This window comes from Rutidosis leptorrhynchoides, chromosome 2 (genome assembly GCF_046630445.1).
Source record: "Rutidosis leptorrhynchoides isolate AG116_Rl617_1_P2 chromosome 2, CSIRO_AGI_Rlap_v1, whole genome shotgun sequence".
In the NCBI taxonomy this organism is placed as follows: domain Eukaryota; kingdom Viridiplantae; phylum Streptophyta; class Magnoliopsida; order Asterales; family Asteraceae; genus Rutidosis; species Rutidosis leptorrhynchoides.
Genome location: NC_092334.1, coordinates 710,584,312 through 710,603,804, shown reverse-complemented (window position 1 = coordinate 710,603,804; position 19,493 = coordinate 710,584,312). Strand labels below are relative to the sequence as shown.

General features: G+C 32.3%; 2 protein-coding genes across 5 annotated transcripts; one reads left to right on the top strand and one right to left on the bottom strand.

Annotated features, from left to right (window-relative positions):
- Positions 1-11,915: 11,915 nt before the first annotated feature.
- LOC139890460 (uncharacterized) lies at positions 11,916-12,722 on the bottom strand. The gene is made up of 2 exons (XM_071873337.1): positions 12,512-12,722; positions 11,916-12,310 (listed from the first exon to the last, which is right to left on the bottom strand). Exons 1-2 carry the CDS (start codon positions 12,720-12,722, stop codon positions 11,916-11,918), a joined length of 606 nt encoding a protein of 201 aa, XP_071729438.1.
- Positions 12,723-13,691: 969 nt separating this feature from the next.
- On the top strand, positions 13,692-19,208 carry LOC139894197 (transmembrane 9 superfamily member 7-like). Of its 4 annotated transcripts, none has more exons than XM_071877406.1 (8): positions 13,884-14,121; positions 14,827-14,991; positions 15,116-15,225; positions 15,300-15,408; positions 15,488-15,600; positions 16,174-16,324; positions 17,580-18,669; positions 18,950-19,208. In XM_071877406.1, exons 1-8 carry the CDS (start codon positions 14,104-14,106, stop codon positions 18,958-18,960), a joined length of 1,767 nt encoding a protein of 588 aa, XP_071733507.1. In that variant the 5' UTR covers positions 13,884-14,103; the 3' UTR covers positions 18,961-19,208. The 4 variants fall into 4 exon arrangements, with proteins under 4 accessions (XP_071733504.1, XP_071733507.1, XP_071733506.1 ...); XM_071877405.1 differs by lacking the exon at positions 18,950-19,208 and adding an exon at positions 18,751-18,829; XM_071877403.1 differs by lacking the exons at positions 13,884-14,121; positions 18,950-19,208 and adding an exon at positions 13,692-13,811 and having other exon boundaries at positions 17,580-18,885.
- The last annotated feature ends 285 nt before the right edge of the window (positions 19,209-19,493 follow it).

Sequence of the window (19,493 nt, the reverse complement as noted above, 5' to 3'; positions counted from 1 at the left end):
TTTGGGAACGATTTACTGACTTAGTAACTTTTGACTTAGGTTGAGGACCTTTCGAACCAACCACTTGCTTACTATACCCGCGTATCGACTTTACTACTTTTCACTGTGAGTTATAGCATCCCTTTTTACTTTAACTATTTTGGGAACTGAGAATACATGCGCATTTTACGTTTTACATACTAGGCACGAGTACTTAAACTTTATATATGTGTGGGTTATACAACGGCATAAACTTTCCCCTTAGCTCGGTAACGTTTAGTCATTGGTCTTTGAACCGGTGAACGCGAATCTTAGATATGGATCCATAGGGTTTGACATCCCCACTCGGGCTAGTAGTGCTAGCATTTAAAGGGTGTTTAATACTTCATAAACTTACACACTCTCCAAGTGTACTTTTAGGGGGTGTTATTTACGTTAAGTTAGTTACCAAGTGCCCACGGTTATACATATACTTTTCATACTGTTTTGAAACACTGAAATCTCGTGGCCTACCTTACATTACTGTTATACTTAAACTATAGCTCACCAACCTTTATGTTGACATTTTTAAGCATGTTTTTCTCAGGTGCTTAAGGTTTGATTGCTTCCGCTGTAGTTGCCATGCTTTGTAGACTCCCACTGCGCTTATTAGAGATGTCTTCGCATGAAACGTTTATTTTGTATTCAAACTTTGTTACTTTTGAAACAATGAATTTGTAACGACCTATGGGTTACGTACTATTATTAATTGCTTCTATTCATAGAAGCATACTATCGGTTGTTAAACATTTGATGTTGGTTAAGACATCACCTTTTCTTATGAATGCAAACTTATTTCAAAACCGCATATAGTATTTGACCTTGTAATGATCCTGTTGTTGACGATTCGTACACGATGGTTTTGTACGGGGCATCACAATCATAACTCAAAGTATATATATTATTTTAGAATCAACCTCAACCCTGTATAGCTAACTCCAGCATTACCGCCTATAGAGTGTCTATGGTTATTCCAAATAATATATATAGATGCATCGATATAATATGTCAAAATATTGTATACGTGTCCCGATATTTAAAATGCGTAAATAACAATATTTAAATGACGATAAATAAAGTGCGTAAAATAAATAACAGAAATTAAATGACAATAAATAAAATTGCGAGAATTAAAATTACGATAAATAAAATGTAATAAGAAATTAACAGTTAGCTAGGAACGGTTAGCTAGGATTTTGTTAGCGTGGATTCTTAACAAAATTTCTCATAGTTAACTTGTTTGTTTCTAACAAATTTTATTTTGTCCAATGTTTTCTTCATTATGCCACTTGTTGAATTCTGATAGGTCAAAATCCAAATCTGAAATTGAATAGAAATGGTTATTCTGTGGTGAACGAATTCGTATATCTGTGGATGTAAGTAGGATAGTAAATGACTTGTTGAATCGGATTCGAAGAATGTACAGTGTAACTTATTCATGTGAAATTTAAATATTCCTCGGGTATTACCTACCCGTTAAAATATTTTCACCATCAACAGTTTGTACAAAAGAATTTTTAATTACAATCTTTATGAAAATATACTTTCATATATATATTTTCTTGAAATGTAATATAGATTTAATGAGTTAATATGATATTAATCTCATTTGATTTACCATTAGAACTTGAATACATAATCTCTAAAACATTAGAGATTACATAATCGAAATGAAGAACGAAGATAATTGATGTAGAACGATAAGTAGAACGATAATTATACTCGAGGTACAGAATGAGATGTTGAGGCATGGATTGTTGATGGTACTGGTGCTGTTACTGATGGTACTGTTGGTGCCGGTGATGTTGCTGAAGTTGGTAAATTTTGCACCATATTCTCCAAATTGATTACTCGAGCGCGAAGTTCGTTGACTTCTTCTATTATTCCGGGACGATTGTCGGTCGGAACGAGCGGATGAATAAGATATAGAATCTGAGATAGTATATAATCGTGACGGGATACTCTGGAAATGAGTGTGAAAATGGTGTTTCGAATGGGTTCGCCGGTAAGTGCTTCAGGTTCTTCGCCAAGAGGAAAATGTGGTGGGTGGAAGGGATCGCCTTCTTCTTGTCTCCAATGATTTAATAGACTACGAACCCATCAGATGAATTGGGGATGGCTGATTGGTTGATTCATTCTGGTGACGCTGCTTTCGGAGCTTAGGTGAAACTCCATATCGGAATAACTGTCGGAATTTGGGGGACTTGAACTAACTGCGAGTTCCATCTTGTACGGTTAGATAAAGGGTTTTCGTTATGAAATGATTTTCGGAAATCAGATGATATTGTAATTACACAGAATACCTATGTATAGTACAAAAGATCCCGTAAATTACGGAGGAAATTAAGGAATATGTCATGCAAAGTTTAAAGTAATAGATATGCTAAAATATAGATTAGCAGATACGATAAGGTATGAATTTTGTCTATACACTATTCATGCAATCAATGCAGTAAGATGTGTCTAGACTAAGAATGATAAGCATGTAATTTCCTAAGGATGATAAACAGATTATTTTCGACTAGAAGTGATAAGCAAAACTTTTGACATGCAGACACGGTCGAAGTCCAGACTCACTAATGCATCTTAACAACTATCAGTTAGACACACTAATGCAAGACCTGGTTCGCTAAGACTACCGCTCTGATACCAACTTTAACGACCCGTCCTAATCCATCTGGACGAATACATTACATTTGGTTACATCGCGAGGTACTTGACCTCTATATGATACATTTTACAAACATTGCATTCGTTTTTAAAAGACAAACTTTCATTACAACGAAAGTTGACAGGCATGCATGCTATCTCATAATATATCCAAACTATGAATGACTTATTTTCAATCTTGATGAACTCAATGACTCGAATGCAACGTCTTTTGAAATATGTCATGAATGACTCCAAGTAATATCTTTAAAATGAGCAAATGCACAGCGGAAGATTTCTTTCATAACTGAGAATAAACATGCTTTAAAGTGTCAACCAAAAGGTTGGTGAGTTCATTAGTTTATCATAATTAATCATTTCCATAATTTTAATAGACCACAAGATTTCTATTTTCATTTTTCATAAATATCATCTCATATCAGGCATTTCACACAAACTGCATAGAGATAATGTAACAACCCTGCTTTTTCCGTTACTTCCGTTAACCTTCTGTTAGTTTACTTAACGACGTTTGTTTAACTTTTGTGCGTTTACGTGTAATAAAGGCATATTTGATCTTTGGAGGGTTACAATAATTGATATGGGTTGATATTAATTCAAATAAATATTTCGGATAATGAAATACGATAAAAACGATACGATTTTGATAACTGCTTTTTGAACAACGAAACGCTCGGGTTTATTTTAATAATTAAATTATTAATTATTAACTTTTCAAAAATAATTAATTTATTGGATTTTTAATAAATTAACGTTTGGTTGCGTTTAACGATCGGTTTAGCGTTTCGGGCCTTCGGTACGACTAAACGGCACTTGAAACGAGCCACGAACACAAGGAATTGCAAAACGAGAGCCCGGGCACTCTCTTGGGCCACCTTTGGCCGAAACCCAAACCCCCTCCCCCTTTTAATTGTGTTGTTGGGCTTGTTAGTGCTCACTAGTGATTATTAAGCCCTAAACTTAACCTACTAGTAATCTAATTGCACTGCATTATACCCTAACATCACCAGTCGACTTTTTCATCTGTTTCTCCTCCCTCCCATCGTCGCCTATCACCTCCAACACAACCCCATCAATTTTTCACAATTAGATTAAACATTCAACATCAAAGTTGCAATTCCCTTCGTGCTCTACGCATTGATATAATTAATTTCACGATCAAAGGTATAATCACATGAAACCTAATCTCTAAAATCTGATTTTTATTAAAGTTTCATAGTTATGTTGTCAATTGCTCAAGTCTATACGCGTACATGTTAATTGTTATCGTTAATTTGATTGTTTGAGGCGTTAGGGTTTAAAAACGAATTTGTTTTTGCATGATTAGAAAAATTAAGTTTTTCAAATGTTAATAATTATGTTATATTCAGATTCCTTGCGAAAAACTATTGAGTTTAGGCTTTGGATTCGCTTGATTTCGTTTCCGTATGATTAAGTTATGTCAATTCGAATTATCGTTGTGTTTTTGTTGCTTGATCAGAAATCTGGAATTGTTAGACAACGAATTGGCATGTGAAACTTATACCACTGGAAATATAATTTAAAAACACTCAATTTAGACTAGGATATCATGTTGTTTGCTTATGTATAGCCCGAGATATGCTTGAATTAGTGTAAAAGTAGTTTTATACAGCACTTGCATGAAAATAACCTTGTATGATAAAATGTGGCAACTTCTGTGATTAAAGCTTTGCATATTTGAAATGTACACAAAAATTAATTCACCTTTCATGTAGATATCATAGGCTAATTGTATCTAGATCTTCGGATAATCGCGTGCGAATGTGACTAACTAAACTAGAATCGAATCTGTAAATTGCTCTCTATTTTATACTCTGTGGATTGTGTTTATTTATTGAGCATGTATTCTTCTGGAAAATGAAACTTAACATGATATGTGACTTATTGTTAGTTTATGTCAATCTCTTAAACCTTATGCATTGGGCACAATAGAGCCATACTTTATGTGAATTCTGATTTGAGCTGAAAACTGAATGTTCAACTTGCACGAATAAACTGTACAAATTGGCTAAACAAAAGTTGCTAGATTTTTGATATGTGTTACTTTGACTTGTCCTTGAACTATGGCCACTGGTATTGTATCAATTGCATGTTTCTAACTCCGGTTATATCCAAAATGAAATCACTGCGCGGTCAGAAACTGAATTGACAAACCCCAAATGTATCCCTTCTGATTCCTGACTTTTATTTGTCGTATGAGTCCCTGGCCAGACTTTTTGGAATCTATTTTAAGTATATTTATGATCTGGAGTTTATCATGTTTACTTGAATTTTGTACTATGAGATAATGTGCTAAGTATGCTACGTGTTCATGAACCTTGTGCATAACGATAAACTGAAATTGTAAAAATGATCAATCATGACCTAAAACATATTGTTTGACTTAGGTTTGACATGTTGACCAATATTTGACATGAACCTACTGATTTTGACTTTATTTGACCACATTAACCAAGTTTGACTTTCGGTTTGACTTCGGTTGACTTTGTTTGACTTGCATGATATAGTTGACTTTTACTTTGAAACGCGTCGAGTCGATCAATAAGACAACGTACACTATGAAACCACACTTATTTAAGATACATATATTGACCAACCTAAATACGTATACTTAGGTTGCATTACTCGGCTATAAATCGTACAAGTTAATTGTTCACTTTTCAATCCGAGCTTTATTCAAAGGTGAGTCTACAGTCCCACTTTTTACATGTTTTCAGGGATGAGAATACACGCTGTTATACTTACTTTATCAAATGCTTTTGTATTGACACGAGTACTATATATGCATATTGAGTTTGTTCATAAAGCCTCTAGCTTGAATACTTTTAATACCATAGGTGTAAGCACAATTTAGATAGACGGATCCATTAGGTTGACAACCTCGCCCAAACAATATTAACCGTGGCGCATTTACTTTGAACATTAAATACATTTGAACAAGTGTATAACATTTTACGAGGTAAGGTGGGTATAGTGGCTTCTATACTCGGGTCATTGCTAGTATTCAGGTGCTCATATTATGCAAACGTTTTACGACTTTGTGTTGTACTTGTAAAATCTCGTGGTCAAGGGAATTAAACTATTTTTCTGATAACCGTTTTTCAGATACTATGATACGTTACTTGAAACTGTGGTTTACAAACGTTTAAAACTAGACATGGTAAAGTCTACAAGTATATGAAACGAAACTATTTTGGTGTCACACATTTGGAACTTGATATCACTGATTACGAACAGTTAACACTTGACCTTGCTGTATGCAAACTTTTGATATAAAACTTTGGTGGCCTTCCACTATTAAACGTTTTTCAGAAATATATTATTTCTTAAACATACTATATTGTTTAACTAAAACCTGTAGATTCACTCAACATTATTGTTGATCCGTTTTGCGTGATTTATTCTCAAGTATTAATTGCTTCTGCTGTAGAATATTGCTGTTATGTAGAAGTCAAGCCAAGCACTGGGACCAGAGTTAACGTTCTGTTAAAGGGATTTTTGATGGGGTGTTACAGATAAAAATCATTCATATGGTGAACACCTGGTAATCGACATTAACAAAACGCGTCTAGAATATCCCCATCATTCCGGGACTCTCATCGGACATGATAAAATCGAAGTACTAAAGCATCCGTAACCCGGATGGGGTTTGTTAGGCCCAATAGATCTATCTTTAGGATTCGCGTCAATTAGGGTGTCTGTTCCCTAATTCTTAGATTACCGGACTAAAAAGGGGCATATTCGGTTTAATAATCCAGCCATAGAATGTAGTTTCGATTACTTGTGTCTATTTCGTAAAACATTTATAAAAGCATCGCATGTATTCTCAGTCCCAAAAATATATTGCAAAAGCATTTAAAAAGGGAGCAAATGAAACTCACAATACTGTATTTCGTAGTAAAAATACATATGTCGTCATTGAACAAGTGTAGGGTTGGCCTCGGATTCACGAACCTATATTATTCATATATATATTAAAACATATAATCGTGGAATCACATAGTTTCATTTATTAATATATAATATTTATATATTATTAGTTTTATAGAATTTTATAATAACTTCCATTTAAAAATGTATGTTTATATTATATCTTAGATTATATATTATATATTTATATTTATTTTATATATTTAGATTAATTAATATCTATACATTTAGTTATGTTAATATATCTATATATATTTATATATGATTAGTATTATATTTAAAAAAATATCATTAGTTTGTTATATGTAAGTATTTATATAAGTAATGTTAATATTTTTTGTTATATAATTGTATGAAAAATTAATATAATCCTAGTATATGTAATATATGTACAAGATATCTATTTGTTAAAAAAAATGATAGTTTTGATAATAATGATTTATTAACAATAATAGTAATAACTTTATTAATTATGATAACACTAATAACAAAAATGATAATAATATTTTGTAATAATAATGACACTAATAATGTTATTAATAATACTAATGATAACAATCATAATAATACAAAAATGATAAGATTACTACTAACAATAATATTATTAATACTTATAATGATTATAATACTTATGATAATAATAATAATAATAATTATAATTATAACTTTAATAATAACAATAATACTAATAATAACAATAACAATAACAACAATAACAATAACAATAACAAAACAATAATAATAATAATAATAATAATAATAATAATAATAATAATAATAATAATAATAATAATAATAATAATAATAATAATAATAATAATTATGATAAGATAATAATAATAATAATATAAATATAAATACTAATAATAATATACCTATATATATAAGCTCATTAAGATTCCAGATGAAACCCGAAATGTTAAGCCCAACAAAAAAAAAATGTTCAGCCCAGCTTGAATTGGCCCGCTAGTAACCAGTATTTGTTCGATGGTTTCTGGGACTCGATCATAACAAGAAACAAAAGTAGGTGCGTAACCCTACTTCTAATAGAAGAATCTGAACCAGAAAAAGAAAATCGAATGGGTCTTACAGATTCAGTCGACAGAGAACGAAAATTTATATAGCATCAGAAGTCTGATTGATCAACAGCTCCTCATCTTCATCCTCCTATCTTAATTTACAGGTTTGTATTAACAAAATTTCTAGTTGATCAAATTTGAACGAATTAACCTTTGAAATCAATCATAATACATTCCTTATGTATCGATTTACAACTTTTTGAAAGAATCTGGATCCAAAACATCACGAGATTCAAAGAAAATTGAAGAACAGTAGCGGCAGTGATGTTGAACATGAAATTTAGAAAATAAATTTAATGCGTATCAGGTATAGATTTCTTCATGAGAAGTGTTTAAAATCTCCCATAGAACACTCATCACTCATCAATTGTATCATAAATAACATATTGATTATGAATTTGATGAAGAACAATGCGGTTGACTTTTGAATTTTAACCTTTGACCTCGAAATTCATAATTTGATTGAGGAATTATAAGTTGATATTTTGCAGATTGTTTAAGCAGGAAATTCCTAGCTCGTCTGCATTTTCAGATTTTGATTATTGATTTGATATTGAGCTATTGACTAAGGCTTGTTGTGAGCAGAGGAACACACCCGTTTCCCAACTTTTCTGTTTAATTTCTCCAATTATAGTTGTTAATTGATGTGTATGATTGATAAGGATTTTGTAAAAGTTTAATGGCTTTTCTTCAATTGTCTGCATATGATGGTTGTGGGGATGTTGACAATGAATCACGAGCAAACAGAAGGCAAGAGGAAAGAAACAGGAAAAAAATTAATAAAAATAAATAAACTGATGCTGATGGATAAATGCATACGCGTCTATATATCTGTATATATATCTATAATCATATCTGTATTTAAATTTATATATTAGTATTTTATATATCTGAATACTTGTATATGTATTTATATATATATGTAACTGTATTTCGCATATGTATATCTATTTACATAAATCTGTATTTACATATCTGATTATATGTATATAATTTGTAAATTTTTGTTAATTACAAGTATAAATATATTGATATTACAATAATAAAATTTTTGATAAAGAATTTAGTAATGATAATTGATAATGTTAATACTAACAATAATATTAGTTTTAATAAATTTAATTAATAATAATAATTATAATAATCATATTAATGATACAAATAATAATACTAGTTTTAATAATCTTAATATTACTAATGAATATAATATTAATAATGATAATAGTATAATAATTTATATATCTAATTTCATTTTTATATAATAATATTATTAATGCTAATTTTTAGATATTAACATTTATTTTAATATAAGTACTACAAATATATCTATAATATTTTAACTTGTATGTAAATTTAATATGTAGAAATTATATCTTATTATCTATGTAACATTTAGTATTTATATTATATATCTTATAAAAACATTTATTAGATATTAAATATTTATTTATTATATATATATATATATATATATATATATATATATATATATATATATATATATATATATATATATATATACAATATAATAATTATTATTAATAGAAATCATATATATATACATATAGATTCATAATAATATCGTGTACATGTCTATATTTATTCATTTTAATTGTACTTAATTATTCTGTTTTATATTTTTAATTCTAATTAATTAAAGTGTATTTTATTTATGCAAAGTATTATAAATACTGTTATATTTATATTCATATATATACAGACAATAGTTCGTGAATCGTCGAAAGTAGTCAAAAGTCAAATGAATTCATGTAAACTGTTCCAAAAATTTTGAGACTCAACTGTACAGACTTTGCTTATCATGTCGAAACCATATAAAGATTAAGTTTAAATTTGGTCGAAAATTTTCGGGTCGTCATAATACATCATTTGAAGCTTAGTCACTAAGATACATTATTTAATTTATTTGTTTTGCCTTTTAATTATAATTGTTTTACATCAAAAAAGTGTATATGTGCTCAGTAATTTTGAATGGACTATCACGTCAACATTGCAATTCAATAACAAGATTACAAGGACCATCGAACGTTATTGTTTGTACATTTTCTAGGGAACTTTGCTCAAGGAACAAGGATAACAAGATCTGATCACAATGTATGCTGAATTGGGGGTATGAAATAGATTGTATGCTTGTTGGCGATTCCCCGAAGGTATCCTACTTTATGCCAATAAGATACGAAGGTAACTCATAGCAAGTTGTATGTGTGTGTTGTAATATGACTTGAGAGATAATGTCTTCATCCAGAGATCATGCTCTTCTTATATAGGACTCCTCTAGGGTTTTTCCCCCAGCCTTCCATGTATGGGTCAATCTCCAAGGCGGTCCTTAACAAAACAAGATGGACTTTCCCTTTGGTCGACTGAGGTTTTTCTGAGGTAGAGGAAAGTTAGTTCAATGCATTCCTCTTTTGTCATTTGGACGCTAGTCCTCTGAAACGGGTCATCCCGCTTACTTCTCCTCTTTGACATATGTAGTCTTGTGACTCTTGCTCATGTCCTTGTCCATTGGTAAGCGTGATACCTCCGTAGTAAGATGTCTTCGTCATTATAGCTACGTTTAACAGATGTAGTATCTTAATAAATCAGGAGACTAAGATCATGACTTTGGTGTATCTTTGGATAGTAGTATTTGAAATTGAAGACATCCCGCTCTTAACATCTCTTCGACATATGTAGTCTTGTGACCTTTATCTATGTCTTCGATTATTGGTAATCGTGATACCTTCGTGGTATTGGTATAACTTCGGTTGATTGCTAGATGATGGAGTACACTACCAGTTATCAACAAATAACTTTAATATTAACTCACCTTTAATTATTTTGTATGTGAATTTTGATCAATTATGACTAATACGAAGTATAATACTACTTTAACAAATACAACGACTTTTCAAGTAATCATAGTCGTATTTGTTAAGTTAAGAGTATATATGTAGTACACCAGTATTTTAGAGCTTATGAGAACTTAAAGGAGCTTGATATTATAATTTTAATAAGTTTTAAGTCAGTAGTTTCGTTTAAGCTCTTAAAAAAAATAAGTTTTTCATAGTAGCTAAAAAAAAGTAGAGTTTATGAATTGAAAAGTAAGTTTCAACTAATTTACTAAACACTTTAAGACTATTTGTAGTGGTTGGGGGCGTGAGTTGGAGGCGTGAATTGGGGGCGTTTGTTGTTTTTTGTACTTTTTTATGACTAGGACGTGTGGGTTATTTGTGTGGAGTAATGGTGGTGTGGGTGGGTTAGTGGAATGCTGATGTGTCATTTTATTTTTAATTTCCGTGTTTTATTTAATTGTTTTATATTATTATTTGTATTTGTATTATATTTATATTTTAAAAATATTTTTAATTACAACGGCTATAAACGGCTAGTTTAAGTTTTTTTTCCTAACGACTAGTTTTTTTTCCTTTCCCCAATATAAACACTCACTCATCTCAAATCAAAACACACATTTCATTTAATCTAAAACTATCTCAATTATTCAAAATGAGTCCGTTGAATGTCTGCATAAAAGTTCATTACGGAGGTGAATTCGATCGAGAATTGATGAATTATACACCTTACGAAACACGAGATTATTACATGGATGTGCGTAAGTGTGGTAACTTTTTGAAGCTGCTTAAATATCTCCAAGGAGACGTGCCATATCATTTCAGACAAGTTTGGTATTTCAAAAAACCTAACGGTCCTGCCACGCTACTTGAAGAAGACCACGATTGGTTTGCTTTGATTGGGCGAGCTTTGGTACGTAAGCAATCAATTACCCTTTATACTGAATGGCGGGATGAAAACTATGTCATTGAGGAAACCGATGATAAAGCTGTACCTGAATCTCAGCCGTGGCAGCAATACGATATTCGCGATTATGAAAATTAATGACCATGTTTGATGAAGAAAGCCGCTAGGAATCGTATTAGGAACTAAGTTGTTTTTCTATTTTTAGGAATTAATGTAATCGTTTTAGGAATTAATGCAATAAACGACTATATTTTATGGAAATAAGTAAACATGAAGTACATTAATTTAAATTACCAAATAAAAAATTACATAATATAAAACTCCTAAACGAAACTAGAAAATACTTAACAAATTACTCATTAGCGGTGCGAAAGTAAGGTGATAAGTTCCAAACATGCTCGGTTAAATCTGCCTCTAACTTTTTGTGAACTTGCCTATCTCTTATTTCCTTAACCCTTGCATCACAATCCCCAAATCCCTTTCTAACCGTCGTGGTGGGATCCTTTCTATCATTCTTTCTTCTCTCCGTCCAATAACAAAACCGTTATTTTCTTGACTCATGTTATGTAATACGAGACAAGCCATATGTCTTCTAATTTTGTTGAAGTCCAAAGATCTCGCCAAAGTTTTTAACATTGCAAATCTACCATGTAATACTCCAAATGCACGCTCAATATCTTTTCTGGCACTTTCTTGAAACCGTTTAAATTTTTTTCGCGGTTCGTCAGTTGGAGCATGGGGTGCTTTGACCAACATAGCCCAATCAGGGTATATACCATCACCTAGGTAATACCCTCTATCGTAGTGATGCCCGTTTACATCAAGGTGGAGCAATGCTGTCCTTTATACTGTTGAACAACGGTGAGGCATTTAAAACGTTAATGTCGTTGTTTGCACCTGCCATACCAAAGAATCCATGCCATATCCACAAATCTTGAGAGACGACTGCTTCAAGCATAATGGACGACCCTTTTTATCACCTCTAGTATACTGTCCTTGCCACGCAACAGGACAATTCTTCTACTCCCAATGCATACAATCAATACTACCAAGCATACCCGGTAAACCATGTTTTTGGGCGTGAAAATTATAAAGCGGAGCAATATCTTCGGCTGTTGGCTTTCTCAAATACTCTCTCGCAAACAAATGAAATACGCATTTGCAAAAATTATCGAAACATAAAGCAGCAGTTTTCTCACCAATTTTTATGTATTCGTCAAACAAATCAGGTGTAGTTCCATATGTCATTTGAGGTATGGCCGCAGTACACTTTTGTAGTATTGTCAAACCTTGACGACCAGCTGCATCGGGACGTTCCCTAAAATACATAAAATAATCGGGAATATCGTTACTATTAAAGTTAGATATACCTTCAATAATTCGGAGAAATAATTGACGACTCATTCGAAAACGTCGCTTGAAGTTTTTTTCCGGATACACTGGTGAATCCCAAAATAATCATTGAATAACCTCTCAGCCGCACTGTCACGATCCCTTGGAATATAAACCCGGGTTCGAGGGACTCGCGAACTACTAGCTTCTCCCTCAACTTCTTCTTCCGTCAAACTACTAACAAAATTAATAATTTTTCATCATCCGAATCGCCATCAATAATAAACTCGAGCATCTTGAATGTTTTATCCATTAGAAAATTTTATAGTGTATATTAAGTTGAAAAGAAAAATAAGATTGAAAGAAAGACTTGCTAGAATGAGTAAAATTAAGGTGTATATACAGGATAAATAGTATAGGATTATTTTTTTTTTATAATTAAGCAACGGATACATGATGTATCCAACAAAACTGCGACACGTGACATCCTCTCTTTAACAATGTCGTCGCTCGATCCTTGGGCAAGCCACGTGCAGAACATGTTTTCCATCAACCAACGCCTCGATATCTAACTGGGGTGGGGTTGCCCCTTGCCACATTGGCGGCGACGCCGTTGCATATCCACCGCTACAAGCGGATAATAACGTCCAACTATCAGCTTCAAAAATAAATTATAGTTCGAGTTCTGACTAGTTTCATACGAACACAAAGAAAATTTGAGAAAAAGGGTCATTGCATGTCTTCGATAAAAAAATTGATCATCTACTAGTACTATGCTAGTACTCCGTACTAGTTAAACGCATAAATAAAAAACGCGGTTATATCTATGATCAAAATCAAATAGTCAAACCAAAATTATACTCCTCCATTTTTTCTCTGTCAACGATGGTTCGGAGTTCGTACGGATGTATTCTTGCACTTTCTATAACTATAATCTTCTTCTTCTTTGTATCTTTTACAAAATCATCTTATCTACTTGGTGATTATCCTAGGGATTATTCAAAAGTACGTACTCTTCTACTTAATTTAATATAATTTTGTTTGCTAACTCATATTAACTACACTACTTAACTGATATGTGATGTTTACAGTTACATGTTAGGGTTAGGGTTTCAAGTTGGGGATATAATTAGCTTATTGTTTTGTACCTGTACTAACGTTATGTTATCAGAATCATACGTTCATATACATATATTGTATATGCATATGCTCGAATTCGAGAAAAACTTTTTCGTTCATTAATTAAATGGTTTTAGCTGCTGGTTAAGGGCCTTGCCTATTACTAAAGAAATCGTCGATGTTCATGTTGCAGGAGGTATCCTTGTGAATTTGTGATGATTGTGCTTAAAAATGCGTTTTTGGGCATTTAGTATGGAGGAGTAAATATGTTCAGATCCAGTGGCGGATCCAGGATTTTATTTCACCGGGGGCAAAAAAAATTTTAAAACCGTAGCAATTTTTTTAGACAAAATATGAAGGTTTTTGGGCAAAATTTGAAGGTTTGTGGGCAAAATTTGAAGGGGTTGGGGCAAAATTTGGAGAATATTGGACAAAATTTGAAGGTTTTGGAGCAAAATATATAAGTTTTGGGGCCAAAAATTTTTTCCATCGGGGGCAAAGTCGAAATATCCAAAAATTTTACACTAAAAATTTCAAATCCACCCCCTCCTAACATACTGGATCCGCCTATGTTCAGATCAAAATAGATAATAGCTCTTTAATAAAGATCATTATCATTATATTACTCCATAAAATTGTGGTTGTTCCCAACTATAAAAATCGGATTATGTTATGAGTATCCGAAGATTAATTTAATTAAGGTTCTGTTTTCTGTATGTATAAACTCTCATTTAGCTATCTAACAGACATATAGTAATTATATCCGATGTATGTAATGTTGTTACTTGCAAACTTGTGTTATCTTATTAATGACCTCTTTATAATGTTACCATATCGGTCACTCTAGTAAGGCTGTCCATTATGTTTCTTTTATTCTAAAGTTTTTGTATTGCATTTACAGGGTGATGTCCTTCAAGTTAAAGTCAATAAGTTGTCATCTAGCAAGACTCAACTTCCGTATGGATACTATTACTTAAGCTATTGTAAGCCTAGGGAACTTAATGATGCAGTAAGAAATTTGGGTGAGTTTTTACGGGGCGATCACATACAGAGTTCAGTATACATGGTGAGAATCCATCTATTTCTTGTTTTGTTTAGATTCTAGTAAAGGATAAGGTGATAGTGTTTGAATAACCCCTCTTACTGGTTTTATTATGTTTTATGATCGAAATTCCTAATTGTCATTTCAGTTTCGAATGAGAGAGAACCTAGATTGTAAAATTGGCTGTCGAATAAGGTTTCACGCTGAATCTGCAAATAATTTCAAAGAAATGATTGATGATGAGTACCGGGTTAATATGTATGGGCCACTATTAATATGTATGTGGAATGCTTATAATTCCTTTTTTTTATTTGTTATGTTATACATTGCAGGCTTTTAGATAACCTACCAGTTGCTGTTGTTAGACAAAGACGGTATATAAGCCAATCAACTTTTTATGAGCATGGTTTCCGTGTTGGATTCAAAGGAACCTATGCTGGGGTGAGTTTCAGCAGACACTTCCCTCATTTGATTTTAGATGCTTGAAGTTTATTCCTTTGTCACTGCTTTATGTTTTCAGAGCAATGATGAAAAGTATTTCATCAATAATCACTTGAGCTTTAGAGTCATGTATCACAAGAATCATGAGACTGGCTCTTCGCGAATTGTTGGGTTTGAAGTTATTCCAAACAGGTATTTGTTCCCCTTATCTGCTTAGATGATATATATATCATCGTCATGTTTTTCTAGTAAGGTGGACAGCTGTGGATCATTTTGTTTCTTTCTTTCTTTCTTTTTTTTTTTTTTTTTTTTTTTTTTTTTTAAGTTTTATTTTATATAATTAATTATAATTAGATGTTTACTGCATTTACAACTATATTGTTACAATAGTTGTCTAATTGTTTAGTAAAGCGAGAGGTCTCATGTGTAAAAAAGTTCACTTTTGGTGACTTTCGACCCGTTTCATCTGTTTGGGAGAAAAACAAAACCTAAAGCCTACATATAAGTAATTGGGTTGAACTTGTTACCTATGGTACTTTATTTTAGAACGGCAAACTCACGCACCCTACATAATGTTACACAATAATATCCTAAACATGACTCAAACCCATGACCTCAAGGTTAGAGGAGCTCCTCAATACCGCTAGGCCAAAGGTCCTTTGGTTGTTACCTATGGTACTGATCATATACACACACAATGCTTTTTCAGCCTGACGCGACTAGTATTAGTTAAATTACTACTAACTTATGTCGAGTTGTTAACAGTATCAGTCATGAGTACATGGGATGGGATGAGAAGAACCCTCGACTAACTACCTGTAACCAAAATACCAAAAATGTAGTTCGTGGAAGCACTGTACCACAGGAAATTGATACACACAAGGAGATTATATTTACATATGATGCTACTTTCAAGGTACAATTTCTATTAAAAGCTAGCCTCCTCTCTTTCTCCTATAAATTAATTTTAAAAACACATTATTTACGTTTCTATCTTTTCTTAGTTATAAGTAATTGTTACTCCGTCCCATTACAAGTGTCCACTTACTTTTTCCACTCTGTTTTAGGAAATTCCACTCAGTTTTAGGAAATTCCACTAACTTCATTCTCCACCAATCAGAAATCTTCTCACTAATAACCTTTTCTGATTGGTTGAGATACAAAGTGGACACTTGAAACGGGACATCCGAAAATAGTAATGTGGACACTTGTGGTGGGACGTAGGGTATATATTTCAACAATTATGTTCATTTAGGGTGTGCTTGGTTAGAGGGAATGGATACTAAGGAATGGGTATAATAATAATTGTAGTTGCTTGGTTATGTATAATGGGAATCACCATTACCCTAAACTAGTTAAGGGACCATTACCCACTAAATTGGGGGAATGAATTTCATTATAAGGTAATTTCATTTTCAAACTGCCCCACATTCGTCAACTGCTTCTTTTTAGTTCCTCTTTTTATTATTATTATTTTTTATTTTTTTTATTTTTTTTAGTTCCTCTTCTTCTACATATATATACGATTACTAATTATTTGACAATTTTTCAAATATTTCTTATAATTTCCCAATATATGCCTGCATAAATTAATGTGGGTTAATCTATCACATGATTTAACCTATTGTCTATTAACATATTCATTATATAAATTTTATTATGAAGTTGCAACCAAGCAACAATTATGCAATGGGAATGATCATTCCATTCCTATTATCATTCGTTTCCCATTTCCATTATCATCCTCCCTCTTAAACCACGCACACCCTTATTGTTTTTTTTTTTTTTTTTTTTACAATTTTGATCCTTTTATAATATATTACTTTCAGCACTCTTGTAATACACAATTTTATTTAATCTAATTACATTAGTAAGCTAGTTTTGAATAAAGGAAGTTATGAGTTTTATCGCTAAAAAAATAGACTTTGTGTAACTTTCACTCGTTAGCATATATTTACATGATTTTTTGAAAGGCAAAACTCCAATGTTCTAGAGATTCCCATGCCTCAACCACCAAGTTACCCCTTTGAGGTCTGTTTGTGATATAGCACAAACCAAATCAATCTATTCATACGTATATTGGTCGAAATAACCACCTCCATGTTATGCAGGTGGCAATCATTACAATGTAAATGTGTTCCTTATATAGTTATATGTATTCAATTTTGTAGGAGAGTGAGATTAAATGGGCATCACGTTGGGACGTCTACAATCTTCCGAATGATGATCCACTCCATTGGTTTTCCATCATAAACTCTTTAATGGTTGTCATCTTTCTTTCTGGGATGGTAGCCATGATCATAATGAGAACACTCTACAAAGACATTTCAAGTTATAACCAATTAGACACACAAGACGAAGTTCAAGAAGAAACGGGCTGGAAAGTTGTCCATGGAGACGTTTTTCGAGCCCCGATGAATTCTGAGTTACTATGTGTTTGTGTTGGGACGGGTGTCCAAATCTTCGGGATGACACTCGCCACCATGATAATTGCATTTTTCGGGTTTCTGTCACCCTCTAACCACGGCGAGCATACGATTGCCCTGTTCCTTTTATGGGTATTCATGGGCTTATTCTCGGGCTACTCTTCAGCCCGTCTCTACAAAACATTGAAGGGTAACGAATGGAATAAGAACACTTTGAAAACATCATTATTGTTTCCCGGTATTTCATTTGCTATTTTCTTTGTTCTCAACGCCTTAATTTGGGGAGAGAAGTCCTCTGGAGCTGTTCCCGGTAAAACTATGTTTACTCTTGTTTGCTTATGGTTCGGGATATCTGTACCTTTAGTCTTTATCGGTAGTTACTTGGGATTCAAGAAACCTGTTGCGGAAGATCCTGTTAAGACAAAAAAAATCCCGAGACAAGTTCCCAAACAAGCTTGGTACATAAAACCCGTGTTCTCAATTCTCATTGGTGGGATTCTTCCTTTTGGGGTGGTTTTTGTCGAGCTGTTCTTCAGTTTAACATCCGTATGGCTCAACCAGTTCTACAACCTACTCGGGTTTCTATTCATCGCTTTTGTCATACTGATCATAACCTGTGCGGAAATAACTGTTGTGATGTGTTACTTCCAGTTATGCAATGAAGACTACAATTGGTGGTGGCGGGCTTATTTGACTGCAGGTTCATCGGCTCTGTACTTCTTTTTATACTCGATATTCTACTTCGTTGTAAAGTTGGAAATTACAAGACTCGTTTCGGTGATTCTGTACTTTGGGTACATGTTGATCGCTTCATGTGCCTTCTTCGCAATGACAGGTACCATTGGATTCTATGCTTGTTTATGGTTCGTTCGCAAAATCTACTCATCTTTAAAGATAGATTGATGTAAAAATACAGGAGTGTGCGGACTTAGAGAAATAAAAGCAACTCAGTAAAAGTATTTTAACTTGAAAGAAAGAAAGAAAGAAAGAAATAATAAGGTTGTAAACAGACTAGACTTCTTGTAGAAATGTATAATATTTTTGGTTTATGTAATGATATATGATACTATTTGTTTGCTTGTTAACTCATGCTGATTATGCTTTATGCATTACAGAACGAAGCTAATTGATCCAGTTAAACAGGGGATATGTACAACATAATGCGTGAAGACCTCAAAAGGCTAACATTGATTAACAAAGAAAGCTAAAAATATTTAACATATACTTTCAAGAAGAAGACAATTGATTGGAAAAAATGGTCCAAAAGATTTTTGCTTATTTGAACCTTTTACTGACATGTTGAGCAGTGGCGGATCTAGGAATCTTTGTCACTGGTAGCACTAAGGCCGGTCCTAATTTTTATACAAAATTTTTTGTTGACAAGTTAAAAAATTTAATAAAAAAAAAAAATCCCAATCGCGATTTAAGATATTTTATTACATTATTAAAATATTATTAAATTTGTCGATCCAAGTTAACAAATATCATACTTCATCCGTTTCATTTTAAATGTTCTCTAGAAATTTTTGATGAACTTAGGATAGGTTGAGCGAGTTTTGCCTTTATTTTCATGATAAAAATGATGCTTACTTATCTAATAAACATATGATTAAGAGAAATAATTAAGGATAAATGAAAAGTTTAATGATATTTGATATT

Coding starts and splice junctions, on each gene's coding strand:
- LOC139890460 (XM_071873337.1), bottom strand. CDS start 12,722: ATGACATATGGAACTACACCTGATTTGTTTGACGAATACATAAAAATT. Junction 12,311..12,511: donor TATGCTTGGTAGTATTGATT/GTATGCATTGGG, acceptor TATAAAGGACAG/CATTGCTCCACCTTGATGTA.
- LOC139894197 (XM_071877403.1), top strand. CDS start 13,692: ATGGTTCGGAGTTCGTACGGATGTATTCTTGCACTTTCTATAACTATA. Junction 15,226..15,299: donor GATGAGTACCGGGTTAATAT/GTATGGGCCACT, acceptor TATACATTGCAG/GCTTTTAGATAACCTACCAG. Junction 15,601..16,173: donor TTTGAAGTTATTCCAAACAG/GTATTTGTTCCC, acceptor AGTTGTTAACAG/TATCAGTCATGAGTACATGG.